The sequence below is a fragment of the Hemiscyllium ocellatum genome, chromosome 9 (assembly GCF_020745735.1).
Source record: "Hemiscyllium ocellatum isolate sHemOce1 chromosome 9, sHemOce1.pat.X.cur, whole genome shotgun sequence".
Lineage (NCBI taxonomy): Eukaryota > Metazoa > Chordata > Chondrichthyes > Orectolobiformes > Hemiscylliidae > Hemiscyllium > Hemiscyllium ocellatum.
This window is the reverse complement of record NC_083409.1, coordinates 98,311,591-98,325,665: the sequence shown is the minus strand read 5'-3', so window position 1 is coordinate 98,325,665 and position 14,075 is coordinate 98,311,591. Positions and strand designations below refer to the sequence as shown.

Below are 14,075 nucleotides of genomic sequence, written 5' to 3'. Positions count from 1 at the left end.
GTGCCCTCTAGGTCTGGACTCCCCCACCCCAGGGAAAAGACTTTGTCTACTTACTGTATCCATACTTCTCATGATTTTAAAAACATCTAGAAAAAATGCAAAAGCTGCCAAATTAGAAGTAGTTATATATAAGCACTGATAAATCAGATTTTTAAAATACCATAATTATATCTTCAGTTAAGACTTTTTTTAATTGGAAACAACAAAAATCTTTTGTTCTTTTTCAATTAGGTGCAAGGAATCCTACTTATTGTAAACAAAACAAAAATCTTGGGACATTTGTCACATAACTCATTGGTCCATAACAACATGATAAATCATAGCAGGAGTAGACCATTTGACCCATCAAACCTCCTGTACCTTTCAAAAAATTGTCACTAATCTTCCACTTCAATTCCACATACCCAACTCTCAATCTCTTGAATTTATTAGTGTCTGAAATCTATCAGTCTCAATCGAATCTATTCAATGATTGAACAATCCCACAGTTCTCTGAGATAGAAAACTCTACAAATCCTTAACTGAAAAAGTTTCTCCTAATCTCAATCCTAAATGGTTCATCCTGAGACTTTGAATCCCAGTTCTAGATTTTCCAGTCAAGGGAAACAGCTTGTCAGTATTCACCCCGTCAAGTCCTCTAAAGCATTACTAAAGGAACTTATGCCTCCAGAATTGTCAACGTTAAGAACAGAACCCGAATATGTTGCCCACAGTAATATATTGACCCTGTAAAATTGCAAAGTATGGAGATGTCAAAGAGATGTTATGGAATGAGGCTGGATTTTCATCTTTGAGACAAGAATTAGGAGTTGGGACATTTCCAGATGTTGCATCTAATTTATCTAATTCCTGTTTGTGACTGTTGACACTGTTTTCATTTGTTTTCAATTTTCCATCTAGTTGGTTTGGACATTCAGCAGAAGTATTCAGTCTTTTATTCAGGGCCAAAGAGGTTTGGAACTCATATTATTCATGAAAAGTCTGATCTACAGCAGTCGCAATCAGCTAAACAGAAAAGGACAGCAAGTCCATTAATGTTTCCCACTATTAATGCAGTTCAGGGTATGTTTTGATTAATTCTTTGAATCATTGTAAAAATGATATAAATAATGAATTTCTATGGCGGGGAGGATATCCTTTTATGTCTAATTGTTCGGGTTGCGAGGGCTGAGAGCAGGATTGTCTGTTGACAAGACTCTGCAGAGAATTATTCCTTCAAAACTGTGCTAATAATTAATTTTTTGAACAGTTAGTATGTTCTCCATTTGAGTCATTGAAGTTGTTTAATAGTTACTTTCTCTTTGTTGCCTGGAGACATCTGGAGCAATGCTTATAAGAGCATTCCAAAGAGTGAAGGCAGCTACGTTTTATCTGGCAGAGGGAAATATAATTCAAGAACATAGAAAAATATAGCACAGGTACAGTCCCTTCAGCCCAATATGTCTGCGTCGACCAGGATGTAATTCTAAATGAATCCTATCTGCCTGCAATAGTCCGTATCCCTCTATTCCATGCCTCTCCATGTGTCTGTCTAAATACCTCTTAAATGTTACAATCGTCCCTGCTTCTACCACCTCATCTGGCAGCACATTCCTACCACCCTCTGCATAAAATAACTTGTCTCACACATCTTTCCCCCTCTCACTTTAAATCTGTGTCCCTTAGTATTTCTATTTTCATCCTATGCATGCCACTCAAAGTTTTATATACTTGCATCAGGTTGTCCCTCAGCCTCCAATACTCTAGCGGAAATAATCCATCTTTGTCCAACCTCTCCTTATAGGTAATGCACTCTAATTCAGGCAACATCCTGGTAAACATCTTTTACGCCCTCCACCAAAGCCTCCACATCTTTCCTGTAGTGTGGTGACCAGAATTACATGTAATACTCCAAATGTTATCGAATTAAAGTTTTATAGAGCTGCAACATGACTTCCCGACTGTTATATTCAATGCCCTGACTAATGAAGGTAAGCATGTCATATGCCTTCTTTACCATCTTATCTACTTGTAATCGTATCCCAAAATCCCTCTGTGTATTAATATTCCTAATGGCTCTGCCATTTACTGTTTACTTTGCTCTCAAATTTGCTCTCCAAAATGCATCACATCAGAATTGTCCAGATTAAACACCATCTCCTGTTTCTTCACCAAACTTTACAACTGTACAGAGGAACCTCAATTATCTGAAGGACATGGGTGGGGAGTATTTTGTCCGGTTAATTGAATTCCAGATAATCAAATGCCGGATAACATAGTTTAGCTCAGCACCGGAACATTGCAATCTTGCCAGATAATCCAATATTCAGATAATCGAATGCTGGATAATCGAGGTTCCACTGTATGTCGTGCTTTATCCTTTAACCACCTTCCCCAGTATCCACAAATCCACCAATTTTTGTGTCATCTGAAAGTCTACTCGTCCAACTGTTTTCATTTTCATCCAAATCATTCATATATATTACAAACAACAGAGGTCACAGCACTGATCCTTGCAGATCACCACTGGTCATAGACCTCCAGTCAGAAAAACACCCCTCTGCAACTACGCTCTATCTTCTGTAACCAAACCAATTTTGTATCCAATTTACCAACTCATTGTTGATCCCACTTGACTTAATCTTCTAGATCAGCCTATAATGAAGGACCTTGTCAAATGCTTTAGTAAAGTCCACATAAACAACATACATTGCCCTACCCTCAATTATCTTCGTCACTTTCTGAAAAAAAAATCAAACTTGTGAGACAAGACCTCCCCTGCACAGTCATTACACTCACTTTTCACAATGGTGAAATGGGTATGACCAGAACTGAATTACTTTGGCATTATCATTAGATTACCATCTCATCACCAAAACAGCCTATCACCACAGGGTTTCTTTTTCCTTCAATATTATTTTCTTTGATCTCCTTATCATAAGCTAAATTGAATCAGGGAGGTAGGCCTGGATATTTCCATGATAGCTTGTTGCCAGGCTTACCACTAACTCTGGGGAGGTGAATGCACTTTCAGATCGCAGCTTATAGATTTTCAGCCCCTTTGTTCCATCTGTTCAGACACACATACTGAGGAGAATTATTTATTAATTTTGCACTGGGCAGTTGAGTCTTATGATTTAAGGATTTAAAGTACACATCATAATACTCTCAACACAGTCTAGAGAAATGGCCACGCTGGAAGTTGTAAGCCCACATCTAGCAATGGTGCATCTTGGATTGCCCAATTGTACTCACTAAAAATGAATTCAAAGCTTGCCGTGAGATACTGCTCGGACCTCCAGTTAAGTGCAGTTAAGTGAGGGTGAGCAAGCATAAATTAATTTACTTCAAATTTAGTTAATTAAATAGAAACACCACAAATTATATCCAATTCTGTCTGTTGGAAAGATGTGATTAAGAGTATCACTTATGTTTACTTCACGATGATGCCTCCACATTAAACTCCAATTTAGTGGTCAAATGATCACTACTGACTGGCAGGAAATACACACCTCAAGTATGCTACAATTCAAACCCTGCCGTTGTGAGGTCGAGAAAAATGTCATCTGTGGATATGTACCTCCTTTTTTAACCTTGAAATTAAGAAGTACAAAGTAGGATTTTTCCACTACATTTCAACTATTCCTAAATTTACTTTATCGTAATAGATTAAGAGCAGCAGAAAACCCAATTGTTTCTCAATTAGCCACCTAAGTACCACAGCAAATCCCAAAAGCTGTCTCTTGTTCTCCTCCAAAGACGCAATGTCCTAATTCCACAAATACCCAGCAAAAAAAATCTACTTAGCGTATGCATATTACTACCTAACTGTACAAATTATTTAATAACCTGTTACCAAATCATTCTGGCAAATTAGTGCTGGACTTCCTCCAAGGTAAAATGTACTGAATTCTGGATAGTATTCCAGATAGTGTCTAATAAAGCTCCTGAGCTACTGATGCATTATTTAGTGCTTTTGTATTCCAACTCATTATTATTCAGTTATATGGATATACTCAAAGTTGGGATTATTTTTAGAGAAGATAGATTAAGGGAAAATTTAAAAGATTTTTAAGATGTTCAAAATTTTAAGTGATTTTATACGATTACACAGGAAGAAACATTGAAAAGAAGATCCATAACCAGGTGGGTATCTAATTCCCTAAAAGCCAAAGGGGTGATGCTGCAAAGCTGGTTCTTTATTCTAAAAGCTGTACCTTTACTCAAGGATACTGTGTCCTTGGTTTTTTTCAGAGGGGTCGTAAAACAGTCCGGGCTCCGAAACAACTGGTTTGGTATGGAGATGAAAGGGTTTACTGAGAGGCCTTTTTGTTGATACATAAACAGATGAGACTTGAGGCCAAAGCTTTCATGTTTTAGGAGTAACCTGTATAATGAAAGGGGAGTGGTCAGTCCTGGAAGCTAAAGTCTTGTTTGAGTCAGTTCAGCTGTGGGCTGTGTGGAAACAGGCTGCTATACTCTCTCTTCTTCTGCCCTTCTGACTTCGCCCTGTAAGTCTTTGTCCCATTTTTGCTCTGTGTTTAAGGGGTTTGTTTATTGGGACTGTTGTGTATTTTGAGAACAACATAATTAAGTCTAGTTTGGATAAGACTGAGTTCAATAGATATTCAATATTCTGTTCTTTGTGTTTCATCCCATAATTTTGTGAATAAATGTTTCTCTGTTTTAAATCCTGGTAGTCAACCTAGCTAACTTACTCCAGGTAATTTTCACTGTACACTTAGCAAAACAAATAGCAAAGTTACGACCTGGGCTGCCTGCTTAAGAAGGTTTTGAGTGATCTGACCTAGTCCATAACAGTGAAGAGAAAATTTTAGGTTGTTGTTATGGTCTGGAAGGCATTGTGTGCAAGGATATAGAAGCAGATTTAATACATGTCCTAAAAAATAAAAACTTTCAGGATTATGTAGAAAATGTAATGTGCCCATTCCATACTTCTTTCAAATATCTATGCATGCACAATGGGCCAAATGGCATCCTTTTATGGTCTGTAATTCTATGATTCTGTCTGAGATCACTGATGATTTTTTTTCATTGACTTTTAAACCTGCGCCTTAATTTTTAGTGTACTCTGAAATCCGTTCGCTCCTCCATAGCTCTTTGTCTGTTCTGAAGAAAATATTTTGAATATTTTCCCTGAACCAAAATAGGAGAAAGTGAGGACTGCAGATGCTGGAGATCAGAGCTGAAAATGTGTTGCTGGAAAAGTGCAGCAGGTCAAGCAGCATCCAAGGAGCAAGAGAATCGACATTTCGAGCATGAGCCCTTCTTCAGCCCTGAACCAAAATAACTAATGATACATTTCCAACATTGAACTTCCCCATCGTAGTTTAGGACTCTCAATTTATGTTCTATTCGACTCCTGTCTGCACAACTTACTGTACCTGCTAACTTTATTTCACCTGCAAACTTGGGCATATAATTCCTTATTCTTTCATTTAAATCATTGCTATATGTAAGTTATAAAGCTCAGGCCACAGTTCAAATCCTTGGAGAATACCACCACTCGTCACATCTTCCGGTTAGAGAATGCCCCCTTTATCCCTATCTTTTACCTTTCACTTTTAATTGCCATCCAACAACTCAATAATGCTTCCAATTCTGAGCATTTTAATTTTTTTATTATAATCTCTTTGTAGAATGTTATCAAATAAATTATAAAAGATCAAATAGACATCATTAATTGAAACCACACTATCAACCATGCTGTGACTGCCTCAAAAAATCTTCTGGATTGATCAGCTTTACAAATTTGTGTTGTGTTTGATCTGTTTATAGTTGACTAAGTGCTCAGTCTCTTTCCTGGAGATTGTCCCCACAATTAATTTAAACTGATAGCTTTATAGTTGCCACTTTTTTCCTTCCACCCACTTCCTAACCAATTAATCAGAGAGCAAAAAGGGACTCTGGAATGCTGAATGATTGATATATTGTCATGTGTACCAAGGTACAGAGAAAATATTTGTTTATGCGATCATAGTTAGCAAGGGTGTACAGAGCAAAAAGATATCGAGGCATACAGGTTACATTGCACAGGGCATGTACTAGACGAGATCAGCCTCAGCAAGATCAGCATTGTTTGAGACTAGAGAGTTCATTCATCACTCTAATGATAGCTGGGAAGAAGTTGTTCAGGCTACTGAATCTTCTGCCTGATGGATGAAATTGTAGGAGATCATTACCAAGATGTGATGGGTTTTTAATGATGCTGGCAGCCTTTTTAATCAATTATATAACAAAACATCTTAACAGTAAAATGTCAGCATATTGCAATTTCATTTCAGCAAATAACCTTCAATACTTTCTAGGTTTGTGCTAGTGCAATGGTTCTGTTTAAAATTTCTTAAAATAAACAATTGATATTTGAAGATAAGTTTCACATACTGCTTCTTTATCCCCATTGTGTCTTACATTGTAAATTCAGGTTCTACCAATGAACGAAGCTACACAGAACCTGGAAAAAGACATTGTAATCATTACTGCAAAAATAAAGACAAGTGTGGTCATGAATGTTGTAAGTGCTAATAAACCAACATTGGCAATTTATTTAATTAAGTTTTAAAATGTTTTAACACATATTTTGTCAAATATTTCATCACTATTGGAAAGATGTTGTGAAACTTGAAAGGGTTCAGAAAAGATTTACAAGGATGTTGCCAGGGTTGGAGGATCTGAGCTATAGGGAGAGACTCAACAGGCTGGGGCCGTTTTCCCTGGAGTGTCGGAGGCTGAGGGGTGAACTTATAGAGGTTTACAAAATCATGAGGGGCATGGATAGGATAAATAGGCAAAGTCTTTTCCCTGGGGTCGGGGAGTCCAGAACTAGAGGGCATAGATTTAGGGTGAGAGGGGAAAGATAGAGGAAGTAGTGGAGGCTGATACAAACATTTAAAAGGCATTTGGATAGGTATATGAAGAGGAAGGGTTTAGAGGGATATAGGTCAGGTGCTGGCAGGTGGGACTAGATTGGGTTAGGATATCTGGCCGGCATGGACGGGTTGGACCAAAGGGTCTGTTTCCACGCTGTACATCTCTATGACTCTATTTCCATTTTAGTGTAATCCATAAATGCTTGGTACTATTTTTACCCTGGGCCATAGGGAGCAGGAAATTCACCTTAAAGTACTAATAACCTTGCCTGCACGCCAATTTGCTTTGTGTTAAAACAGTTGCCGAAGGAAGCTGAGAAATGCACCTTATTCTCTCCTGAGTTTGGTTTCTTCTTCCTGCCCCCAAAATCTCCATATTCTAAAACTTAGTTGAGAGCCATAAAATTTAGTTCCCAGCCTCCTACGACTTGGCATTGCTTTTGACAGCCAGTTGCCACTTCCGACAAGTTTTATTGAGGAATTTGAGTGAGGCTTCAGAGGAGCTCAAATTTCCTAGGAGTCATACAGTTAATATTGCAAAATATATCAGCTATTTCAGTGTCTGTATATCTAACTGCCAATCCAAGTTACTATCAAGACTATGATTTCTCCCAGTTAATCTATCTCCATCGCATTTGTCCCAGTGAGGCCATCTTCAACAAGGAAACATCCAAAATATTCACCTTCTTCCTCAAACGATGATTCCCCAGCACCGTTATCGACAGAACTTTCAACCGTGTCCAACTCATCACCCGCACTTCTGCCTTTAGCTCCTCTCTTCCTCCTGCAACAGTGATAGGATTCTTCTTGTCTTTGCTTACCATCTAACCAGCATCCACATCCAGAATATCATCAGCTGCCATTTCCACCACCTCCAGCTGAATGTCATCACTTCTCCCCTCCCATGTCCACATTCCGTAGAGACCGGTCCCTCCATGACAGCCTACCCCTCTCTTCCTTCACCCCCAACACCACCCCACAGCCCCATGACATCTTCCTCTGTAATTGCTGAAGGTGTAGCACCTGCCCATTTATCTCTTACCTCCTCAGTATCCAAGGGCCTAAACATACCTTCCAGGTGAAGCAGTCCTTTACCTGCATTTCTCACAATCTTGTCTATTGCATTTCCTGCTCACAAAAAGATCTCCTCTACATGGGGAAACAAGCTGACTGCTTCGCAGAACACCTATGTTCTGCCCACAAAAATGATGCTGAGCTTCCAGTTATCTGCCACTTTAACATACCACTTGCTCCTTGGCCAACATCTCTGTGTCAGTCTTGCTGCGGTGCTCCAGCGAAGCTCAGTGCAAACTGGAAGAACACCCCTCATTTTCCATTTCGGGACCCTGTAGCCTTCTGGACACAATATTGAGTTCAATAATTTTAGGGCTTGAACTCTCCCATGTCCTATCCTCCAACCTCTCATACCAATTGTTATCACATAGTCTGCCATTACATACTACCCATTGTAAGCCACTAACAATCTCCATTAACACTTATTCAGCCTCCTAGTCAGATCGTTATCCACTCCTTTGTCCAACTTTTCTTCTCTGTCTTTGGACTCTATCCTATTCCCCCACCTTATTTTAGATTAGAATACTTACAATGTGGAAACAGGCCCTTCGGCCCAACAAGTCCACACCGACACACCGAAGCGCAACCCACCCAGACCCATTCCCCTACATTTATCCCTTCACCTAACACTATGGGCAATTTAGCACAGCCAATTCACCTAACCTGCACATTTTTGGATTGTGTGAGGAAACCGGAGCACCCGGAGGAAACCCACGCAGACACGGGGAGAATGTGCAAACTCCACACAGACAGTCGCTTGAGGCGGGAATTGAACCCGGGTTTCTGGCGCTGTGAGGCAACAGTGCTAGCCACCGTGCCGCCCATATAAACTGCATATAAACCAACATTTTCCTAATTACTGTCAATTCTGAGAAAGGATCACGTACCCGAAACTCTAACTTCTCTTCATAGATGCTGCCAGACCAGCTGAGCTTTTCCAGCAACTTCTGTTTTTGTTATGTATGATTTCTTCCCCTGTTTTCCTTAGGATTTCAATATATTCGATTAGATCAACTTGTTGTCTTTTAGATTAACTGATTTCTGTTAAATAAGAACCACAGTGATGTTTCCTACTAAAATCTTATTTTCTTTTCTTTAGGTAAATTTGGAGTATTGGTTGGTAGGAGCTCCACAACACCTCAACCAACAACAAATTTTTCTTCCTATCTCAATGATCTTAAAAGTAGAAGCGAGACTTTTTCAGCTCCATCAATTAAACGATTAAAGGTAACTTTACTGTACCATAGTAAACATTCAAAATATCATTTTACAAAGATGTAACTAACGAAAGGATTGCATTTTGTCTAATAGATACAGACAATGAATGAAATAGGGCCAGTAAATCTTCAACACTTTGCTTACACAAAGAAAGCTCCATTGTCAACATTACCTAGGTAATGGAATACTTACAGTCAATGATGTTATTTCATTTGAGATTGGAATTAAGGTTTATCACATTATTTTTCATGTTCAATTACTTTCAAGGTACTATGAAACAAACCTCAATCCAGAAGCTCAGGTACAAAACCAGAATAATTTAGACATCAACGTAAGAAGCTGTCACAAACACCAGCCACAATATTACAATGAAGGTGGGTTAGTTGGGGAATTTTCTTTTGCACTTCTGCTATCTCTGTCTTCAGTCCTACTTTGTATGTCCAAGAATGGGATTCAAGTTTGAGTGTTATTGTTAGCAATATCAATAGTACTGCTTACATATTATTATGCCATTGACAGTAATACACAATGCTTGAGACAACATCATCATCATGTCTGGCAGCACCTGTAAGGAGAGAAAAGAGCTGACGTTTCGAGTCTAACTGACCCTTTATCAAAGCTTTGACAAAGGGTCAGTTAGACTCGAAACGGTCAGCTCTTTTCTCTCCTTACAGATGCTGCCAGACCTGCTGAGATTTTCCAGCATTTTCTCTTTTGGTTTCAGATTCCAGCATCTGCAGTAATTTGCTTTTAACATCATCATCATCCTTATTTTAAAATGACAACAACAAATCTTCCAATATTCTGCATTTGATCTTCAGCATTTTATTTGGAATTGCCTCATTTGTATAACACTTTTTTCTGCATTATATTAACAAAGGTTTTGGTCTGTTTATTTTTGAATAGTTATGTGATGTTATTGAAATAGTAGAGAGAATATAAAAACATTAACCGTCAATATGTTAATGTTCAAATGATCTAATTTTAGCACAGTGGTTAGCACTGCTGCCTCACAGCGCTTGAGACCCGGGTTCAATTCCCGACTCAGGCGACTGACTGTGTGGAGTTTGCACGTTCTCCCTGTGTGTGCGTGGGTTTCCTCCGGGTGCTCCGGTTTCCTCCCACGATCCAAAGATGTGCGGGTCAGGTGAATTGGCAATGCTAAATTGCCCGTAGTATTAGGTAAGGGGTGGGTTGCGCTTCGGCGGGTCGGTGTGGACTTGTTGGGCCGAAGGGCCTGTTTCCACACTGTAAGTAATCTATTCTAATCTAATTAACAATTAAGGATTCTAAATGTAGACTAAATTGCATAATATGGTGTCCAAAATGCTCAATGTACAGCAGATTATTCACCATCTAAAAAGGAAAGAAAGTCTAAAGTAATGTTTTGGGCAATACCCCTTTGCAGGAACGAAGGATATTTTAGTATTGTAATAGTGTTAGATTAGTATGCACCAGTATGATATTTAGAAATGTGTAGTGCTATTTACATTGATTAAAATATCCATACAATGTCAATGACATTATCATCCATTAGATTGTTTGGAAGGTCTTTGTTGTTTGCCCTGACTATACTTTATAATCTTCTTTAAAATGAATAATTCGTGATTTTTAAAGGAAATCTTTAGTGTTACCAAGGGAATTGACCAAACATTTATATTTCTATTCAGTAACATTCAAATGTAAGCACAGTGAATTGTGGACAACATTCCCAATATACTGTAGGGTTATATTTTTGTCTTTACCACACATAGCCAACCAACACATCAGTTTTAAAATTTTTATCCTTGTTTTTCAATCACTTCATGGCTTCACCCTCCCTTTACATATGGGTTTCCAGCCCTATTTCTTGAGCATCTCTTATTTTAATTCTTCTGCCATTAGAAGTGTCTTTATGTGTTTAGACACTAAGCTCTGTAATTCCCTTGATGAACTTCCCTCAATGATGTGATTTTTCATGGTGAAGAGATCTTATCTAATGATGTTACTTTCTGTGATTGTTCCATCTTATAAAATCAGATTTCCTTGATGTATATGGATATAAATATGGTGACTATGGTGTCACGGTAGTGGAGCAGGTTGGTGCAGAACTTCACTGGAGCAGATTTGAACTCACAAGCTGCTGAAATTAGCTAAAGCACCTAGACATTGCCAGTTATTTCAGCCCAGAGTTGAGGGTTTAGCATTCACACATACAGCAGACAATTCAAGGCTGACACAAATGAAAGTCCAGAAGAAACTTTCACTATCTTAGTTGGTGATTGGCATGTGGTGTGGAGAAGACCATTTTCTATAAAATATTTTGTCAAAATTATTTAAATAATTTTTTCTGAAAATATCCTGCAGCTTCTTCACAACAGAATTCAACTGTGTTTCCATCACACGAAACTTCTGTAGAATCTTTCAGTTTCAACTCTACTGATGCAAATGAGAGTGACTATTGGTCACCAGAAGAGATGAATGTGAATTTTGACCTAGGAGATGACTTATGGAATGACTTTGATGATGAGAAGTTAGTAAATGCAAGCAATTCTATTTGTTCAGAGGAAATTAACATTAATGAACATTATCAAACAGGTATTTATGCTGATCTTTTGAATTATTCTATTCTTTTCAAATCTCTTAAGCAATAGTTAATCTCTTCATGAAATTTCAGTGATTGGAAGTTTTGATTGATAGTAACAAAACTTTTCAACTGCCAGTCATCTTTTCTTGCCTGAAAAAATGGTGATGAGCAGAGGAAAATCAAATTGTACATTGATACAATGATACAATCATTTCCTTGTCCGACTCAAATTTTAATTATACCATTCAATGGCCACTTAACTGACAAGAGTGTGAAAGCAGTCGTAGGTCCAATAAATGTTGAAATCGGGGCCTGGTGTAGGATCTTGTATAGGAGGAATGGGCAGATGAAGCAAATGTATCCAATTCTACTTTCTCCAGCTGTTGAAAGGCTTAACATATGGTCTTTAAAAGGACTATTGGAGGGAAATCCAAAATTGCATCCTTTTCTAAGATCTTCACAGCAGCAAAAGAAAACCAACCTGTCCTTTTGATTCCTCCTCAGGATTTATATTTCAGCCAACTCCATGCAGAAGCTGGCTAAAATTCCAAGATCCAAAACAAGCAAGCAGCAGTGCAACATCCATTTGGACTCACACTGCCAGTGCAATATTCTGCAATATTCCCACTTGGTATAAACCTCCAGCCTTGAGAGCTGTCCCATATGTATTGCTGATATTCTTTTATTGTGTGTCTCTAAATATATCTGTACAATTCTTTTGATTGGCTGAAAGAGAGAGTATTGAATTTAAATGCATTTTTCACAACCACCAGATGTCTCAAAGTGCTTTACAGCCAAGATATTATTGAAGTATGGCCACTATTATAATGTAGGAAACATGAGAGTCAGTGTTTTGTACAGCAATCTCTCACAAACAGAAGTTATAACAGCCAGATGACTTGTTTCTTATGAAGTTGATTGACGGGTAAGTATTCGTTTGGAGACTGGGGATAATTCACTGCCCTTTTTCAAAATAATACCATGGGTTCTTTCCAACCAACCAATGAGGCAGATAAGCCTAAGTACTTAAACTCTCATCTGAAAGATAGCACCTTTCACAGTGTAGCTCTCTCTTAGCACTGCAATGAGTATCAGCCTTGATTTTTCAGGTCCAGGTCTGAAGTGGGATTTGAGCTGGAACCTTGTGACTCAGAGTTGAGAATGCTACCAATGGAGCCATGGTCGACAGGAGGACATTTCTTGAAAACACCACACTTGCAATGTTCTCAATTTCATCCTATTTTAAATTAATATGCAAATAATAAGAAACTTACCAAACTTAGAAATATTTCTTTCTCCATGTAGTGGATTTTGAAGTCAGCTTTAATTGGCTTTGTTTCAAAATTGTAATGTTTGAATGCTTTTGCATTCTGATAAACAAGTATTATAATTTCTAAGAGGCAACATTAAAAGTTCAGCATTTTTGCTCAGAGAAGTAACTTTTATATACTTGGGAATGATTAAAAAGTCAATCAAATCTAAAAGTGTTCAATTTTGTATTATCTAAACTGATTCTTTTTTTGGCATATATCCAAACTTAACAGAGTACAATCAGTTGTCTGAATGTCCTTTGAACAAGTTTCAAAACCAAATAATGAACGACAAACATAAAAGGTGAGCTTTACAATGTGATTATTCTTGACATGATGGGAGCCTAGGAACAATGTTATTGTATCTATGTTTAACATATTTATCTCAAATTCTTTTGTTCCCTATTTTAAGATAAATGGTGTAGATTTTCAGTCTGTGTGAAAATTTTCCAAGTTTGTTTTTTTCCACACTGGCTAATAGTCACTGCAGCTAATCTACAGTGATAATGGAAAAAAGATCCATTTTGAGAGCCTAACTTTGATAATGTAGGGACAGCAAGTTGCAGGCAATAAATAAATAAACTGTCTTGTGCAATTTTGTAGTTCCAGCTCACTTCAGTATTTGGCTGCTGCCTCTGGACCAGTAGAAAGATAGTTTGAAAGAGTGGTGAAGGTATCTGTTCTCTGTATGGCAAGTGAAATAGAAACCTGTGTGTACTTTTGTGTACTTCTTCCAACACCACAACATAAATAACTGCTTATCTTTGAACTTTTTTTGTGATGGCTTTCAAAGGACTCCATCTTAAATATCCACTTAACTGTGAACTTGCTTTAAACAACCATGCAACAATCTATTCTGAATTCTTTGTCAGAGTGCTATTGAACTCACTGACCCTGAGAATGGGGCAGTAAATTCTTCCCAGTCATTTTTGGGTGCTACTGCTTAACCACCCAGGATGTCTCAAAATCTCTTAAATTTATGTTAAGATTTTGATATTTTAACAACTCAGTTTCTGGTAAAGATATCTCCGACCAGAG

General features: G+C 37.9%; 1 protein-coding gene across 1 annotated transcript in view; it reads left to right on the top strand.

The window, feature by feature from the left end:
• Nucleotides 1-11,794, top strand: part of hfm1 (helicase for meiosis 1) — a 192,005-nt gene extending 180,211 nt beyond the window's left edge. The window contains exons 28-33 of the mRNA XM_060829604.1: nt 901-1,062; nt 6,425-6,514; nt 9,043-9,170; nt 9,255-9,337; nt 9,429-9,535; nt 11,508-11,794. Coding sequence (XP_060685587.1) covers nt 901-1,062; nt 6,425-6,514; nt 9,043-9,170; nt 9,255-9,337; nt 9,429-9,535; nt 11,508-11,794 — 857 coding nt within the window. The remainder of the gene's footprint in view (nt 1-900; nt 1,063-6,424; nt 6,515-9,042; nt 9,171-9,254; nt 9,338-9,428; nt 9,536-11,507) is intronic.
• Nucleotides 11,795-14,075: the final 2,281 nt, after the last annotated feature.